The sequence below is a fragment of the Impatiens glandulifera genome, chromosome 5 (assembly GCF_907164915.1).
Source record: "Impatiens glandulifera chromosome 5, dImpGla2.1, whole genome shotgun sequence".
NCBI classification, from domain to species: domain Eukaryota; kingdom Viridiplantae; phylum Streptophyta; class Magnoliopsida; order Ericales; family Balsaminaceae; genus Impatiens; species Impatiens glandulifera.
This window is the reverse complement of record NC_061866.1, coordinates 41480137-41498718: the sequence shown is the minus strand read 5'-3', so window position 1 is coordinate 41498718 and position 18582 is coordinate 41480137. Positions and strand designations below refer to the sequence as shown.

Genomic DNA, 18582 nt, shown 5'->3' with positions numbered 1-18582 from the left:
AAGTATTATTTACTCATGTTTTTTAAAATTTTATATGATGCACAATTACATTATGTATTATTGTCTTTTAAATTAAGAAGGAAAAAACAATTTAACAAATATAATTTTAACCATACTAGAATTGAAATATGAAAAATACATGGTAGGTCTAAATAATTAGGTATTCAAATTTTGATGTGAAGACCAAAGTTGAATCATATCTGATTTTATTTTTTTGATAAGAAGTTTAATTATCTTTTTAATTAAAAAAGAAGTTACAAATGAGAAATCAATTTATAATCTAGATTTTAAATTGTATGAGTAATTTATAAAAATTAATATATATATAAATCACATTTTATGCTGCCTATGATATTTATAATATCTATTATCATTTTTTTAATTGAAAACTCTAATTAGTTTAATCTGTTTTTAGTTTAGATTATATTAATTTTATGTATTTTTATTAGGTTGATAATAATGTAATTATTTTATAAATAGGGTGATGACTGTGGGTAAATTTAAATATATATGATTGAATGAATCTGAATTTTACTTTAATCTATTTATTCTAAAAAATAATTTGTAAAAAAAATTACTTGTCGTCTTCCCCAATATCAACACTATTTTCTTAAGTCTAAAATTGAATTTAAAATATCACTCTTTTTTACCTAAAAACTAACCACCAATCAAACTATTCAAAATTTGAATTATTTAATTTACATAACTAAAAACACATTAATTAGAATAGACTTGTTATATACTTAAAAAAAAAGTTTAAGTTTACAAAAACATTGTCTTCTATTGTGTTATATACTTTAAAAGATAGTTTAGATATTAAAAAACTTCACCTTCTATAATTACAAAGGAAAATTTTATAAAAAAAATATTAACAATGATATATTTTATAGTTTTTTGGTTGAATTAAAAATATAAATATAAATTTATATTAACTTAATTAGTTGATTTATGTTAAATTTATAATGAATAAGTCACACAATTTATAATATTTGAATTTAACCTTTTGAAGTTTTGTGGTCGGGTCAAATAGCGAATTAACAAACCGACTCATTTTATTCTTACTAAACGGGTAGTGTGTTGTGGTGCGAGAATCCGATATCTTGTAATAAACATTATTTTATATATATATATATATATATATATATATATATATATATATATATATATATATATATATATATATATATATATATATATATATTATTTGATCTCATTTAAAATATAATTGTCAATTGAAAATATCTTAGAAAATGAAAGGTTACAACAACATTAAAAATTGTACTAGTCTTTTCTTAAAGTTAGTTGAAAACATTAATTTATTTTAAAAAATTAGTACGAAACTTTAAAGTTACGAACTCCACCACAATTTAAAGGTGTTGAAATCAAAATATCGAGATTTTTGATCTTATAAATAAGACTCTTATTATTTAAAATACATTGCCGAGTTAGTTGTGAGTAACTTATTAACTTATTTCAATAAAAATGACCTAATATTCTCCTTTTGTTAGATTTTAAATTTGACAATAATGTCTCAAATTCTTAATTTATAAAATTAAGTTACATTCAAATTATATTAACTTTCATAATTTCCAATATAGATGAATAATAAATCAGTACTATATTTATCTTATTTGATAATTAAGATATCTAATTATTAAAAAAATAAGCTTAAAATAAGATCTCATGAATTAATTTACTTACTATTTAACAAAAATCATTTTTAAATTTATCATAACTTTCTATTTTTTCAATAAGAGTAATACAATGAAACATACCTTTTACTTTTTATTCTTCACTAATAACTATGATATCACATCATTTTATATATAGATAAGCTCAAATCTTTTATGTTAATTACAAGCATTTGAATTATTTATTAATCGATATAACTATGTAATTTAGCAAGATTTTTGGTAAAGATGATGTTTGTATGATTAGAAGTCGTCTCGATAATAACTCTTTTAATAAAAGTGGTGCTCGTCTTAGGTTAGGGGATTTTTTTCTTTCTATATATACAATTAACTTAAAGACATTTGACTATTCAATCTCCTCTCTTCTTAGTTCTCTCATTCATTGCATAATTCCCCTGCCCATAGTTCTATGGCCAATGAGGAAACACACATTATTGCATGTAAAATTTGCAATGAATTGTTCTCAAGCAACTGGGAACTAATACACCATGTTGGTTCTCATATGAGCCCATTTTATGATTTTAACCAAAATCCTTGGTGTGGAAACTCATCTCACCGTTCGCTGTCACGATTTTCATCACATGATCGAATGAAACCATTGCATGAAAGTTATGGTCTTGATTTGGTGCAAGGGAAATCGATCAAGAGTAAAGAGAACGGTATCAATCCCTTGGCGCATCTTCACATGCCTTCATCTAGTGCAAAGATGGGAGAGCCTTCCAATGCTTACACCAAACCGTACTTAGGGAAATTGGAAAAACCAATCGTGGCGATTGGACTCGGTCGGGCCAATGAAGAGGAAGGAAGTGAGGACTTGGACTTGTCGTTGAGGATCTAGAAAAAAAACAAAATTTATTTTGTCCTTTCAAATTTTCTTATTTATCGTATTGCCTTTGTTTAATGTCTTTTTTAGATTTGTAAGATCTTGAAACTCTTGTGTAATTTCTTTTGTTACAATCGTCAAGGTCAAAATTTAATTCAAAACTTTGTTTTGTTTTGCATTTTCACTCTTCTTGCTTATTATTTTTTTTGGCAAACCAATGTATTCTTAAACATAGTATTATATAATCTCAAACAAAAATATATTAAAAAACTTACTTACAATAAAGTCGTTTTCTCAATGAATTAAGGATCCATAAAGCAAAATAAGTAACATTTCATTCATTAAAAAACTATACACAAGAATCACACTTAAAACTATTTTGTAATTGAGCAAACATTGTTACTCCTACATTCATTTCATAGTAGTCCCTCCTTTTTGGCATCTGAAACACAATAATTAGGGTAGATAAAATGTTAGGTTAGTCGTAGGACATTCTCTTATTAAAAAAAAAACTCTTTTTATGAATCGAACAAAGGAAAAAATATACACCGTTTATTAAAAAAAACTAGACTACTAGTCTATTATAAGTTTGATAAGATTTGAATAAATAAAAGTTTAGTAAATGATAAATATTGTTTTTTTGAGACTAAGTTTAAGCATAGTAACCCTACATAGACCTGTCCCAATAATCGGAAGAGTATAATACATTTGGTGTAAAAATCAATATTGAGTTTTTAAATCATTGAGGTTGGTTATAAATGACTCATATGCTCACGTTTTTCAGGTTGTACCATTTGATCTACCTCTATTTACTATTATGTTCCCTTCAAATTCAAACCTTCTTTCTCATTCATCCTTTCATAGTGAGTTAATATTGGAATGTTAGAAGTCCAACTTAACCCAAACTCAAACAGAGTGAGTTACTCCGAGTTTTATTTTTAGTTATTGTTTCATCTTAGTATTCATTTTTTATGGAATTCTACATTTTTCGTTGATATTTTAGTTAACACATTGTCATTTTGTCATTGAATGAATTACAACATTCACGTGCAAGTAACCTCAGAGTTCTTTTTCGGTTGTAATTTTATCCCGATAATTTATGTTTGAGCTTCTACTTTCATCGTAGATTTATTAATCAACACATTGTCATCACATCATTGAATTGATTTAACACTTGCGAATTTATCAAGTTTGAAAATATATCATCAACATTTTACAATCTCGTTTTCAACCTCAAATTATCATAATCTTTTCATTTTAAGTTTGAGGAGAAATGTCATAATATAGAATAATATATTTGTAAAATATTATTATATTATTATAATATTGTGATATTATTATTATTATATTAGTTTTTTTTTATAAACTTAACTTATTTAATTATATATATCATTCAATACATTAATATTCTATTATTTATATTCAATAACCATTTTTATTAATAAATCAGTGGTAATAATTTTAAAAATAAATTGATAATAGAATTAGGAAAAAAAATATAACAACGAAATAAAAATAAATAAATTAACAAGACTCAATTAGTACAACATAAAAGATCACAAAAATATGAAAATAAATGCAAAACAATAAACAAAGTCAAGTCATCCAAATCAAAGCACACAATTTCTAAATTTGCAAAAGCATAAATAAATAGACTTGAATATCTATTTCCATGTCCAAATTTTCTCAAATTTGATCTACTTCCCTCATAATTTACTCCATCATAAACTTTAAATTGTTTTCTTTGTTGAGCTTGAATCTTATTCTATTTGATTTCATCTTATTCATATTCTGTTTTTCTTGATTTCAACTTATTCATATTATTCCTTGATTTCATCTAATTCTTATTACGTTCTCTTTTCAACTATCTCGATGACTTTATTGGTGTTATTTAATTTCTCAATAAAATTTCATAAATATATCTCAATTAAGATGATCTATCATTCTCTTTTCATATGTCTTTCCCTATTATTGAGTGCTTCTCTTCCTCTGGATCTCATCATGCAACATTTCCGAATTAAAATCTTGACTTAAAAAAATATAAGATTAGAAATACATATATATGTATTAATTTCAACAATCACTCTCTATGTAGACTCGGTCAATAAAAACATGGATTCAATAGATTTAGAAGATTAAAAGTCGTTGAATGTAATAACAAACAACCAACATTACGAGGAATCCATTTAAGACATGACACATCGTACACACGTTTTATTTAGGTCCGCACTATTATAACCATGAAATCCTATATATAATTTCTCACCACTAATGTTCTACAATCAAGGACAACCACTAACTTAATATTGTATCTAGAGATTGATCTTATGATGATGAGAATGAAATATATATATTTCCTTGGAAAATGGCTGTTTGGTTGACAAATAGAGATTGAGGATTAATCTTGTATGGTTTTCCTCTAATTGCTTATTTTCATATGAAAAAAATTCTGAGATAAATTAATCATAAGTCAAAAACTATGGAGAACTTACTTCTGGACAATATTAAAAAACAAGCATCTTGTTTTCTCAATGAGAAGTACAAAGATGCAAGGCTGGTCTTTACCGATGTCACTCGAGCCGAACTGTAAGCCAATATGTCTCAAATTTTTGTTATATCGATCATCCGAGTTTCATACTTTCATTGGCCTAGGGTTAATACTTTTGTTATATGTTATTTTTTTTAATTGTAGTTTGGCTGAGGAAGCTACAAATGATGATCCAAGCAGTCCCAATGCTAGTACAATGACTAGAATTGCTGATGCATCTTTTCACTTTGATGATTATTGGAGAATTGCTGATATGATTCATAAGAGGTATATATATTCATTAATTAATTCTAAAGTTTTTTTTCTTAAAAAATAGATTTTTGACCGTCTAACGAAGAAAACAAGAAAGTCACGATGAATTCGTGGGGAATTAACAACAACCAAATAAAACTAAACCTATAGAAAAAAAGAGAGGTCAAGGTTCTATCAAAATCAAAAGCTAAAGAATATACATCATCAAAGGTAAAAAAAATGTCACTTATAGTTTTGGATTATTTCTTTCTAAATTTTGAATTGATTAACGGTAAACGCGAACCAACCCAAATCCAAGTTTTAGAATTTAAAAAATAATTTACCTTGAATTATCCAAATAACATCGTAAAAAAGAAACTAAAAGTACATAAGACTCAAGTTTGAAACTTTTAATACCAAAAGTCACCAATTTGATTTATACTAATAAGAATGTCTTAGGTTGGAGTGGAAATAATGACTCTGAGTTGAGGTTAATTTTCTAAATTAAAAAAAAAAATCGAGTTAATTAGTAATTAATAATTATTTTCTATTAGTGGTGACAATAATTTGAAGATTAATTGAATGCAGATTGTATAATATCGACTGGAAACATTGGAGGCAATCTTACAAAACCCTAGTGTTATTGGATTTCTTGCTGACTCATGGTCCTGAACAATTTGCTGATGAATTCAGATCTGATTATGATGTCATCCATGACCTTGGTGCATTTCAATACAAAGATGAAAAAGGGTTTTTATTCCCTCTCCTTAATCCAATATTCTTTAAAAGAGTTAATAATTATATAACATTCTTGTTACATGAATTATATATATAGGTTTGATTGGGGAATGAACATGAGAAATAAATCAGATAGAATATTAGAACTTCTTCAAGGGGGAGATGCCTTAAAACAAGCAAGGTTGAAGGCTCTAAAGATCACTAGGGAAATCCATGGTTTTGGTAATGACTCACCTTGCACATTTTCGCCTTTCTCCGACGCATCGAGAGCCTCGAGTTTCAGCTCAAGCGCTACCTCGAGTCCTGCATGGAGCGAAATGGGTGAAGGATTGAAAGAAAGAAAACAATCACACCTTTGGGATTGCCCACCTTATGTGGAAGAAGCTGGTTCTAGCTTGATTGATCATGGAGATGAAGGAAGTGGACTAGGATCAGGATCAAGACCAGGGTCTGCAGGGTCAGGAGGATCAGGATCAGGGTCTGGATCAGGAGGAAAACCTTATGGTTTGCTCAATGGGATTTGCTCTAAACTTGCTAGTATGAGCCCTACTAATAAACACATCAAGTATTGAGGGATCTCTATTTGAAATGATTTGTTTTTGTTTTAGCTTAATTAATTGCATATTGAATTTGGTTCATATGTATTTAAATGTGGATGTATATTGTAGCTAGATCTTCATTATGAAGTATTAATTTGGTATAGGACATGCATCTTCATGCATGTCCTGTGCCAAGACAAGTTATATATTTATATATATATATATATATGTGTTTGATATTTTTTTTGTTATTGAGTTGTTTAATAAATATCTCAAATATTTATGACTTTGATATATTATTTGAACTCTTTTCACTAAGTTTTAATTTGTTACATGTAATGAACTTTGAACTCTAATGAACAGTCTACTCTTAAAAGAAAATAATACAAAAGTAAGTACTTACCACAATAATTAAGTAAGTAGTTATGACAATAATTAGTCATATCCAATCAATTAATTTTATGCTTTAATTCACGTTTTTTTATATCTTTTAAGACTTATACGATCTTTTTCTTCGCTTTAACTAAAAGCGTTCTAAATGAGAATTAAACGTCATACCTTGATTGACTCTATTATAAATTATTCTTGTCATTTTTTTTTTATAAAAATATAATATTTCAAAATATTATTACGAAAATAGAAAGTTATTAGAAAACAACTGTTTTAAATGTGTTGTTAGTAGGTTAAAATAAATAATTTCATTAATGGTGTGTCACCCAACCTGTGCTTACATTATAGACAAACTCAAGTTTTAAAGACACTTCTTATATTATATTTTATTTATTTTCCAATATTCATTTTATTAATAAAAATATTAAAATTTTCTTACTTTATTCTTACAAAATTTAAATTTTAATATAAAAGACATTGTAATAATTTAACCAATTAAAAATTATTTTTTTTTCCAAATAATTTAACATCAAATAATCAAATAATTCTAACATTTGAAAAAAAAAATCTCAATTTGTTTTTACAAATCTGATATATAATTACAACTATAATATCATATATTTGAACTTAAAACCTTATAAAAAATAAAAAAATAATTTTTTTAGAAAAGTAATTAAATGATTCTCCAAATCTTGAATAAAACACTTTAAAACAATATTCAAGTAGATATATTTTGATTATATTTCGATTATATTTCGATTATATTTTTATCATAAAATCACCATTTATAAGATATGATCATAATATTCACACTAATTGGCTATATATTCTGTAACCTACAAACAAAAATTTATATATAATCTATAATAAAAACTTCTAAAATTTTGTTAAAAAATAAAAATTATTATATTTCATTTCATTATTTTTCATTACAAATATTAATATATTATATTATATATATCTAAACAATACAATTGTATTAATTAAGTAATTTAAAATAAAAAATAAATATAAAAATATAAACAAAGTGATTTTGATAAAAATAAATAAAATAAGATATTTATTTATGGATATATATTTATGAATAAATCTACAGAGATTTTTTTTTTTTAGATTTCTTTCTCAAGTGAAGTTTTTTATATACAAATATACTGATTTTTTTACAAGTCTGAAATATGATTACAACTATAATATCGTATTTTAACTTAAAACTTTATAAAAAAATCAATAAATATAACTTGTAAAAAAGTAATTAAATTATTCTCCAAATCTTGAATAAAACACTTTAAAACAATATTCAAGTAGATATATATATCTTAGTTTATCTTTTTATCATAAAATCACCATTTATCTTATAAATCATCATAATATTCACACTAATTGGCTATATATTATGCAACCTACAAACAAAAAATTATATATATATAATCTATAATAAAAATTTCTAAAATTTCGTTAAAAAATAAAAAATTATTATATTTCGTTTCATTAGTTTTCATTACAAATGTTAATATATTATATTATATTGATTTAAACAATACAATTATATTAATTAAGTAATTTAAAATAAAAAATAAATATATAAATATAAACAAAGTGATTTTGACAAAAAAATAAATAAAATAAAATATTTATTTATGGATATATATTTATATTATTTATGAATAAATCTACATTGATTTTTTTTAGATTTCTTTCTCAAGTGAAGTTTTATATATATATATAAAATTTTACTGATTTTTTTCTTATAAATAACATGAAATAATATTTTCAAAATTAACACTACTAAATTCCAAATCCATTCAATTAACTTAAATTAAATGTAGTAATAATATAAAACAATTTTAGACCTTTCCTTTTATACTCATTTATCCATAATTAAAATATCAATTATCTTATTGTTTAAAAAATTAAAACACATAAAATATGTGAATTTGCTTGAGTCATGTCTCAATATTAATAATAAAAACATTATATTAGAGAATCATCATTAACCATATATATTTATTTTTTTATTTTAAATTACCTAGAAAAATGGAATAATCTAATTAGCAATGTTTGAACGAAAATAACTATTTTTTTTATTAACTTTCCCTTTTAAAAAGATACCGTTTAATTAATTTTTCTGAATATTTTATTTATGGCTTTATCCTCTCCAAGTAAAAGTAAAAAGTAGAAAGAAAAGGAAAGTACTATAAAAGACATGTGTAACGTTTAGGAAATTAGGACAGTCCGGTAATTTCGCATACTGAAATCTCAATCTCAGTTTTATCAATTTTCATACATTAAATATTCACCATCTCCAAATTACCAAGAATTGAAAGACGGCAGCTTTTTTGTAAGAAGTGGAAGCCACCGCCGGCCGACCATCGCCGGTCAGTAACCCATCGCCGGCCAGTAACCCATCGCCGGCCAGTAACCCATCTCCGGTCAGTAAGCCATCTCTCTATCTCTGTCTTGTTCGTTCATTTCTATGAAGTGACGCTGTTCCGCCGTCTATTTTGTATGCAGAAGAGAGGTGTTTGATAGATCCAGGTGATAATGTCTATTCTGGGTTGTCATTATCAAGAGTTGATCTAATATTCTTTGCAAATTCGGAAGCTTTATTGTATTGGATTTTGAGATATTGATCCAAACTTCTATAATGAGGTCCAGTACACTGCTAGACTCAGCTATCTTCCAGCTCACTCCCACTCGAACCAGGTACGTTCTCTTGTCTGGTTTTCCATCATTGGGTTTGTTAATAATAGAGCTTTTTGTTTGTTTCTACTTTTTTTCTATGAGTGTTGTTGTTTTGAGTACCAAGATTGAAGCTTCCTATGTTGATTACCGTTCCTCTGCGGTTTATATTCTATTTGCAATTGCATATGGCTACATCTACAAGTGATGAACTTGTTTATGTTGAAGATTAGAACCATTTAGAAATACTTTTTGAATCTGGTCATGTTTTTGTTTCTGTGATCCTGATACAGAAACATAAATAAATTAGGAAGGTAGGATGAACCCACAATCATTAGCTCTTAAACATATCTATATCTGGATCAAGAATATAAAAAAATTGTCTTCAAGTGGGGTCTACATGTTTGGAATATGAAATTATATGAGTGAGATATCTTGCAAAGCTGGATACTTTGCATGTGATTTAGGAAACAAGAAATAACTTAATGTAAACTTGGATAATGTGGGTTTTCATCTACTTCATCTTGTATCTATGGGGGCTATTAAACTCACTCATTTGGACAAATATATGTCATTGGCACATTGCTAGCAAAAGAATAATAGTAATAGCAACATGGCTGTAAATTTTATCATGATGTTTTGTTTCTCATGTTATGAATTGATAATGAATAATCACTGCCTGTTTCAGGTGTGATTTAATTATTACTGCAAATGGTAAGACTGAAAAAATTACTACGGGTTTGTTGAATCCGTTTCTCGCGCACCTGAAGACTGCTCAGGATCAGATTGCCAAAGGTGGTTATTCAATTTTACTTGAGCCTGAAAGTGGACGTGATGCTTCCTGGTTTACAAAGGGAACTCTGGAAAGGTTTGTGCGACTCCTTGATTGTCTAGAACTCGTGATTTTATTTTTCTCTTCAATTTAATATAGTTTATGGTATGAGCTGATTCATGATTTTTTTTCTTGCTTTGGAGCTCAGCTTCTTCAAGTTGCCAAAGCAACTTGAGAAGGTGCAGATTACTATTTCTTAAAAATGTGCATCTCTGATTTTAGTGGTTGGGAATTGGTAGATAAATCAGAGGAGATGCATATATCAAATTTATTCTTGATCTGGTAGTTGTATATTTCAGGAGTTCAATGTGTTATACCTGAAATTTATGTTGTAACTAAGAAAGTGAAATATTAAAAATGTATATTCAAGCTCCTTAAGATCCATCTAACAATCATAGGATAAAAAGAAGATACATTTCATGTTTTATGCTTTTAATGAGACTTGATTTTCCTTATTAGCTAATATGGTATTATTATAGGATAATCTCCATATACATCTGATTCTTTTTTTATACATATTGAATTGGCATGTATATGTAGTAAGAATGTCATACTGACAATATCTAGTTTGTGATATGTAACAAACACAAATAGAAAATTCATTATGGTTTGTATTAAATACCATAGCATGCATCAATTTGCAATGGAAGGCTACACGTCTCAATATACTGAATAAAAGTAAAGTACAGAAGAAATCAGTTAACTGCAAATTTAGGTAGTCTATAGAAACCAATCCTGTACATTGTGGTAGTTCTCTTATATTTTAAGTTTAGGCTGATTGCAAATCTCACATATTCTTCTCTAAATTATTGTTGACGATGCTGAGAGAAAGGTGCTTTGCATTTTTTCCTTCTTATCAGATGTCTTCTTTGTGTGGTAGGTTTGTGCGATTCGTTAGCACCCCTGATATCCTTGAACGAGTTTATACAATTGAATCAGAGATCTTACAAATTGAAGAAGCAATTGTTATTCAGGGAAAGAATGATTTGGGACTGAACAATGTAAGCCTTATTTTGCCATTTAGCTGAAGGTTATTGATAAAATGGCATCCTCATGTCTCCATTCCTCCTTTATTTTTTCAGGTAGAACACCGCCAACCCAAACCTGTGACAAACCATGAAGGTAAAAATTATACTATAAGGATTAACCTAAATAAGGGTTTCAACTTTGGCGGTTTTTTTATAGTTTCCATCCTAAATTTTTGGATATCCTTTCCTATCCTCTCCACTTGTTTACATTTATTTTCTGAACTATTAAAAATGTTTGTGATGGAGAAATCTTGGGTCAACTACTTAAGATCATTATTTTTTTATTCACAACTTAGGGAGTCTTTCTCATGCAGTAGGTACAATAAGTACTAATTTCTCCACTCAATTCACTATTGTTGTATATGATAACAAAAGGATGTTATCTTCATCCTTTAAGTAATTTTATATCTTTTTTATCTTAAATATTTGAACAGCCAGCATAACAATGCCAGATGCCAATGAGGAGAAGGCTATTATCCTTTACAAGGTACGAGCTTCCTGGAAAGAAGTGCCTTCTTTGTTGTATACTTCTTCATACATTCTCATTAGACTTGTCCTTTTTGCAGCCTGATGCTCAACATGAAGCAAATGGTTCTGATAGGCATGAAGAAAGTTCAAAGTATGTACAAGTACTTGACTACTGTTAAACTTACCTTGCATTTATAGCATTGACAGGTATGTAGAGAGAGTGTATGGAATAACAATCTAGGCTAGTCCTGCAATCCCTCATTATCAACTTTGATAATTAGTAGAAGCCATCAACAAAGAATAAATATTTGACGCTTAAGCCATCAACAAAGAATAAATACTCTATTGATGCATAAGCATCAATAAATAATAAGTTATCTATTCACGCATGAACCATCAACCAAGACTAAGTCTTGCGTTGACGCATGACCCATATAGGCGGCACTTGAGGAACAAATATTCCATTACCAAACATGCAATTACAAAATCAAGTGCAGAGCAAAAAAAAGCAGTTGAATCATCTTAGTACTTTGAATCCATTTTCAGAGTCAATATACCAAATAGTCGTTTCCAACCATTTCAAATCATTTATCATAAATTCACTATGAAACCACTTTATCAGTTATACATGTTTTCGTGACCCATATTTCAGAAAACAATTTATAAAGCATCATCTTTTTGTAATAAATTTTTCGAATAAAATTGATGTAACTCAATAAATCATTTGTCCAAAATAAATACATAATATATTACTGCAGAAAATAAGAATTTCTTACTAAATATTTTAGTAAGAAATTTTAGTTTTCTTCTTTCCCATCTCTCTACTCTCTGATGTGCATTAGTGCAAGGGTTGGGTTGATCTTAGTTGCTTTAAATAGGAAAGACCTAGTCATGCTCCATATTTGTCAACTATGCAGGTCATGGCTGATTAATGACATGTATAAAAAAAAGAAGAAAAATGTGTTACATGGATGAGGCTCCCTCCTACTTGATGTTTATGGGGACGCTAGGCTGTGATCTAAGTTGTCTAGGGCCTTTTTGGCCAAAAAACGATGTTTCCAATTTTTTGACTTGTTGCCACTAGGTTACAACTATCATGACTGTCTTTCTTTAAAGAGAAACTAGATTACTTGGGAGATGATAGATTTGAAAGCATGAGAGAATTGTGATATTTGAGGTTTGGCCTCCTGTCATATCTTTTTATACAGTTGGAATCAGTCAAGGTTTTTTTTTAAAAAAAATGTCAACTTTTATTAAAAAGCGCATAAGATGCGTTCAAACCTTACTCAAGGTTATATTAGAAACCTCTGGTAAAATGCCCGTTCATATATCATATACCATGTGCTGGGCTTCCGGTTAAATGTGTTCTTTTTATATTTGGTTTAGGGTTCAGCTTTTAAAAGTCCTGGAGAGTCGCAAAGCAAATCTGCAGAAAGAACAGGGAATGGCTTTTGCACGTGCTGTGGCTGCTGGGTTCGACATTGATCGCGTGACTCCATTGTTGTCATTTGCTGAATGCTTTGGAGCTACACGTTTAATGTATGTTGACCTCCAGACAACTTTTCCATCCCTGTTTATTCTGTTAACTATTTTCCTTCAGCTGCAACTGTGATGTCTAGTTGTCTACCATCTTTTAGTAATTTTATTCATTTATTTAATGTTCACTTTTGAGATCATCTCATGTCACAGGAGTGCTTGTTCACTGTTTATGGATCTCTGGAAGAGAAAGCATGAAAGTGGGCAATTGCTTGAAATTCAAAAAGAAGCTGAAGCAATGTCTAACATCATGAATACATCAGGAACTATGCTTTCAAATAATAAACCCCATAGTGAGTTAGCTTCAGATAACAAGGGAAACGAGATCATAGGTGGAGGTGCTGGTATTGATTCTATCCCTGGGTTGCATGGCTTTTACTCATACTTCTTATCTCTTAAACCAAATAAAGTAATACATGTTTACCTCATTGCTTAACAATCTGTTTCCATTGTTTCATATTTCTTACATCACCGTGGTGGACTCAGTCATAACTTCCATTATACAATGGCTTCATTAGGAAACACTTTGGTTTCGAATCTGGATCCGAAATCTGACAAATGGTCCAAATGAACCCAATATATATACATGTATATACATTTATAAATGTATATACATATATAGATGTATATATACATATATATATATATATATTACCTACTTTGAGCATTTTTTTCTGGTATCATTGATGAAGAGTGCATTTTATTGAACATGATAATTACAAATATTATTGATTTCTTATTCTGAATTTACGATGCCAAAATTTGTGCAGAGGAAAGGCATCCCATGGATCAAAAAAGTCCAGGAACACAACAAGAATACTACCAAGGCCAGTTCCCACATCCTGGCTTCCCTTCCTGGCCAATGCATTCACCTCCTGGAACTTTGCCCATCTATCCAACATATCCTGTGCAAGGTGTGCCTTACTACCAAGGTTTCCCGGGAAATGGTGCACTTTACCAACCACCTTATAGGATGGATGGTTACCAACCCAATAATGATTTGGAGCTGATTAAAGATGAATCCATAAATCAGGAATTAAGGAAGAAAACTAGCAGATTGGGTAAAAAGAAATCAGGTGGTGTTGTAATCAAGAATATTAATTACATATCAAAGAGGAAAAACTCTTCAGATAGTGAATCAGAGTCGTCCTCAGAATCTGAAATTGGCCAAGAATCTCAGGATACAAGGGATGGTACTTCCACAGCAATTGATAAGAATCCTGCATCCTTCAAAAGGAAAGGGGAACGTGCAAAGGCAGAATTGTTTAAAAATGATCATCATGAAACGAGCTATGGAAACGAGACAGATAGTGGGCCCTGGCAAGCATTTCAGAATATTTTATTGAGAGATGCTGACGAGGACAAGAAGTGTATTACAGATAATGGTATGTTTGCATCAGAGAAAAATATCCAAATGAAAAGGAAACCAAACTTAGACAGTGAGGACCCTTTAACTCTTGGAAACCAAAATCCAGATGGTCATGGCCACAACGCTACAAAATATATGGAAATGAGAGGAAAAGGCATCTATAGGAGTACAACTGATGACAGATTCATGGTTGATGGACGAGAACATCAGCAATTCAGGAATTCTTCTGATCCGCTTGTAGTAGATGGATTTGAATACACTTCCAATAACCTAAGTCAGAGTTCACCAGGTGCTATAAATGATGAATCCTTCATTGTCCCTTTCAGGTCAATGACACTCGACCAAATTGGTATTGATGATAGGACTACCATTGATGTGAATTCTGAGCTTCCATCAAAACTTCAGAAATCAGAATACAATTCTTTCAAAGACAATAAATCTAGTTATGAGCCGTATGACTTGAACTTGATGCCTGAAAGAAGAGTTGAAAATGAGACAGCCGGATATGATCCAGATCTGGAGTACAAATTGCAGGTCCGTGGAACTGTGGCTAAGAACTTAGATGAAGATAGGAAGTCAAAAGCTCTTCCAGACACTTCAGATAAAAAGAAGTCTGTGGGACCAATAAGGAAGGCGAAACCGTCAAAGATGAGCCCACTGGATGATGCGCGAGCACGTGCTGAGAAGCTCAGAAGTTACAAAGCTGACCTCCAAAAAATGAAGAAAGAGAATGTACTGTTGCTTAAAAAACTAATGAAACAAAATGAGATATGGTTATTAATCAGAGTTATACTTTTTATTAATGCTTAACATATTATTATTTACAGGAGGAGAAAGAACTGAAAAGATTGGAAGCTTTGAAGATCGAAAGACTGAAGAGAATTGCAACTAAAGGAAGTTCTACCCCTACTCGGTCCTTGTTGCACTCACCACAAAGCAAAAAGCAATTGCCTACTACTAAGCTTTCTCCCAGCTCTCATCCTGGGTCAAAGTTCAGTGATTCACAGCCAGGACCAACATCTCCACTGCAGAGATCAAAGATAAGAATTTCTTCAAATATATCCAGTACCTCTAATAGTGCCTCCAAAACTAGCAAAACAAGCAACAGTAGCCAGTTAGCACGGAATAGGTTGGTTAGATCAGTTTCCTCATTGCCAGATCCAAATAAAGAAGACAATGGTGTTGCTTCTGATACAAAGGCTTCTATGGCAAGAATAAGAAGGTTGTCAGAGCCTAGAACAATGAACAATCCCAATGTTGTTCCTCCTGTGAAGAGAAGTCTTGAATCAGTATCAAAGCCAAAGGTATTAAGTGAGAATGATAGCAAGAAAGTATCTCCTATTATAAACCCAACAAAAAGCAAAGTAAAAAGGACTATAGATGGTAGAATCAAACCAGCCGCCAAAGAGATGACAGAGAAAGTAGAAACGGCCAAGATATTTAAACTAAGTATTAAACAAACAGTATGTGATAATGATATTGACACACATGAAAACCCTGTAATTGAGAAAACTCTTGTGATGCTCGAGTGTGGGAAGCCATCTGTAGTTGTTCCCCATGCATCATCTGAACATGTCGGTCAACAAACAGGACAGTTCGACAACAAAGAAGAGAGCATAGATATGAAAAAGGGTAAAAAAGAATCTGAAAATGGCTTACATATGCATGGAGTCAGTAAACTCGCGGGAGGTGGAAAACAGGATCGGATTGTCGCACATGAGGTAAGGCTTATGTGGATTTATCTGTTAAATATTAAGTTGAATCGCGAACATTAGATATACTGATAAGCTAAAAAATCACTATCATTGCATGTAAGAAACAAACAGTCCAACCCACCCAGGGTAGATCAAGTGGGTAAGGGACTTGAACTGAGAGCTTATTAATGAAACTGAACAAAAAATAAGAAGGAAAAGATACAAGTAGTCCAATTACATTTTTAGGTTTTCAGTTGGGCATTATGCACAGTAATTTAATTTATCGATGAATAACTGTTGTGTATTGTTTTTGATTTCCAGGAAATGACTCGACTTTCTGAGGAAAAGCAGCAAAAGTTTGATGGGAACTCGGCTGTGGAGAAACCTTATCAAGCCCCTTATGCTAGACCATCTTCCTTTGATGACAAATGTGATGGAAACTCAGAATATGCAAAAGCACCTTCAGTGATGTTAGATATGACAGTTGCAGAAACTTCCAAGATTCATGTTTCTGGATCTAATGGCCTGAAATTGGAAAGGATTCCTGAAATGCCGGAGATGTTACCTCAGTTGAAAGAATCACCCAAAGGGTTTAAGCGGCTTTTACAATTTGGAAAGAAGAATCGTAGTTCATCATCAAGTAAAAAAAAATTGGTGTCAGATAATGCAAGTTATGGTTCTGAAGCAGGTGAAACCGCCACCACGAATGCAGTTTATTCAGAAGGTAATATAAAAGTCCTTTAATTGTTGCATGCCTTTCATTCTACATGCTCTCCCCACAAAGGAAAACACATACAAAATAGTGCTAACTGTAAAAGCATTAAATCAATATGAAGATGAGAAATATAGGGTTGTGATACTATCAAATGAATATAAATTGGTTGATAAAAAATAATAAGATAATCGAATGAAGACAGATTTAATAAGTTAGTATTTATTGAATAGGAGTTGAAATCTAATGTGTAATGGATTAAATTCTGATTAATTTGGTTCAAAATTTTGATGTGTATACTAAAAGATAAAGGTTTAGAACAATTTATAAGTTTTTATAATAGAAATTTTAATGTTATCTGAGTTAATCTATATATAAATCATATGGATGTGCCTGATATTTGATTACTCTCCTCTCCCTGCAGTTCGCACGTTGAAGAATCTGATATCGCTGGATGAATCTCCTCCAACTTCTGGCTCTAAATCACAGAAGCGTAAGTGATGATAGCTTTTAAAATTGTCCATTAAGGTATTTGATATATCTGGATATTTTTTTATTGTTTCAGCTTCGCGCCACTTCTCGCTGTTGACTTCTCCCTTCCGTAGCAAGACCTGCTGAAATTTCAGGTTTTCAGGGTCACGTTCGCCATTTAGAGTCTAGGTAAAATTGGAGAACCAGAATGTCTTTTGCCCCGTTAGGTTATATTATCTTTTTGCATGCATGCACGATATAACAACAAAGGCGTAGAGAGATTACTACTACTCCAGATGTATTTAGCAAGAAAGGGAAGAGAACAGAATGTGTGTCGAGTGTAAAATCCAGGCGATTTTTCGAGGTACTTCTCTCTCGCACACATGTAGAATTGAAGCCTTGCTTACTAGAATGGCATAAACCATAAATCTTTTTACTTAATTTTGTTGATTTTTTCTGTTCTTCTATGAGAATATGGTCTCCTTTCCTTAGATTTTGATTTTTTCTGAGCCTAAAACGAAATGGAAGTTTTTCTATTTCATTCCAAACATGAAAATATGTTAGTTTATTTATCATCTATATAAGGATATGATGTTGGTTGTTTAAATAAAAAAGATGGTGTAGGTTTGACTACTCCTACCATTTAAAAAAGAAAATGTGTTTGGTTTGGTTTGGTTTCATGAATAATTACTTTCTTACATGATGTTAGTTATGCCTTCTTTACATGAACGATCGACCCGAAAGAATCGAGCTGAATCAGACCAGAACAGCTCTAGAACGACTTCATTTTGATATATATAAACAAAATAAAATATGTGTACATCTATTTGTGA

The 18582-nt window shown here is 30.0% G+C and overlaps 2 protein-coding genes across 3 annotated transcripts; both read left to right on the top strand.

The window, feature by feature from the left end:
• The first annotated feature begins 4985 nt into the window (after positions 1-4985).
• Positions 4986-6650, top strand: LOC124940694 (epsin-3-like). Its single transcript, XM_047481226.1, has 4 exons — positions 4986-5100; positions 5207-5329; positions 5882-6043; positions 6129-6650. Exons 1-4 carry the CDS (start codon positions 4994-4996, stop codon positions 6601-6603), a joined length of 867 nt encoding a protein of 288 aa, XP_047337182.1. The 5' UTR covers positions 4986-4993; the 3' UTR covers positions 6604-6650.
• A 2621-nt stretch (positions 6651-9271) lies between these two features.
• Positions 9272-18381, top strand: LOC124937681 (COP1-interacting protein 7-like). Of its 2 annotated transcripts, none has more exons than XM_047477983.1 (14): positions 9272-9389; positions 9472-9663; positions 10328-10507; positions 11352-11472; positions 11554-11593; positions 11934-11986; positions 12066-12118; positions 13354-13506; positions 13657-13841; positions 14274-15604; positions 15700-16593; positions 16888-17290; positions 17703-17771; positions 17844-18381. In XM_047477983.1, the coding sequence occupies exons 2-14, from the start codon at positions 9605-9607 to the stop codon at positions 17894-17896; spliced, it is 3594 nt and encodes a 1197-aa protein (XP_047333939.1). In that variant the 5' UTR covers positions 9272-9389; positions 9472-9604; the 3' UTR covers positions 17897-18381. The 2 variants fall into 2 exon arrangements, with proteins under 2 accessions (XP_047333939.1, XP_047333938.1); XM_047477982.1 differs by having other exon boundaries at positions 13657-13847.
• Positions 18382-18582: the final 201 nt, after the last annotated feature.

Bases quoted from the DNA above. Each gene is read 5' to 3' on its own strand.
- LOC124940694 (XM_047481226.1), top strand. From the start codon at position 4,994: ATGGAGAACTTACTTCTGGACAATATTAAAAAACAAGCATCTTGTTTT. The intron at 5,101-5,206 runs GTAAGCCAATAT...TTTTAATTGTAG, and splicing joins GATGTCACTCGAGCCGAACT to TTTGGCTGAGGAAGCTACAA. The intron at 5,330-5,881 runs GTATATATATTC...AATTGAATGCAG, and splicing joins GCTGATATGATTCATAAGAG to ATTGTATAATATCGACTGGA.
- LOC124937681 (XM_047477982.1), top strand. From the start codon at position 9,605: ATGAGGTCCAGTACACTGCTAGACTCAGCTATCTTCCAGCTCACTCCC. The intron at 12,119-13,353 runs GTATGTACAAGT...TATTTGGTTTAG, and splicing joins AGGCATGAAGAAAGTTCAAA to GGTTCAGCTTTTAAAAGTCC. The intron at 17,291-17,702 runs GTAATATAAAAG...CTCTCCCTGCAG, and splicing joins GAATGCAGTTTATTCAGAAG to TTCGCACGTTGAAGAATCTG.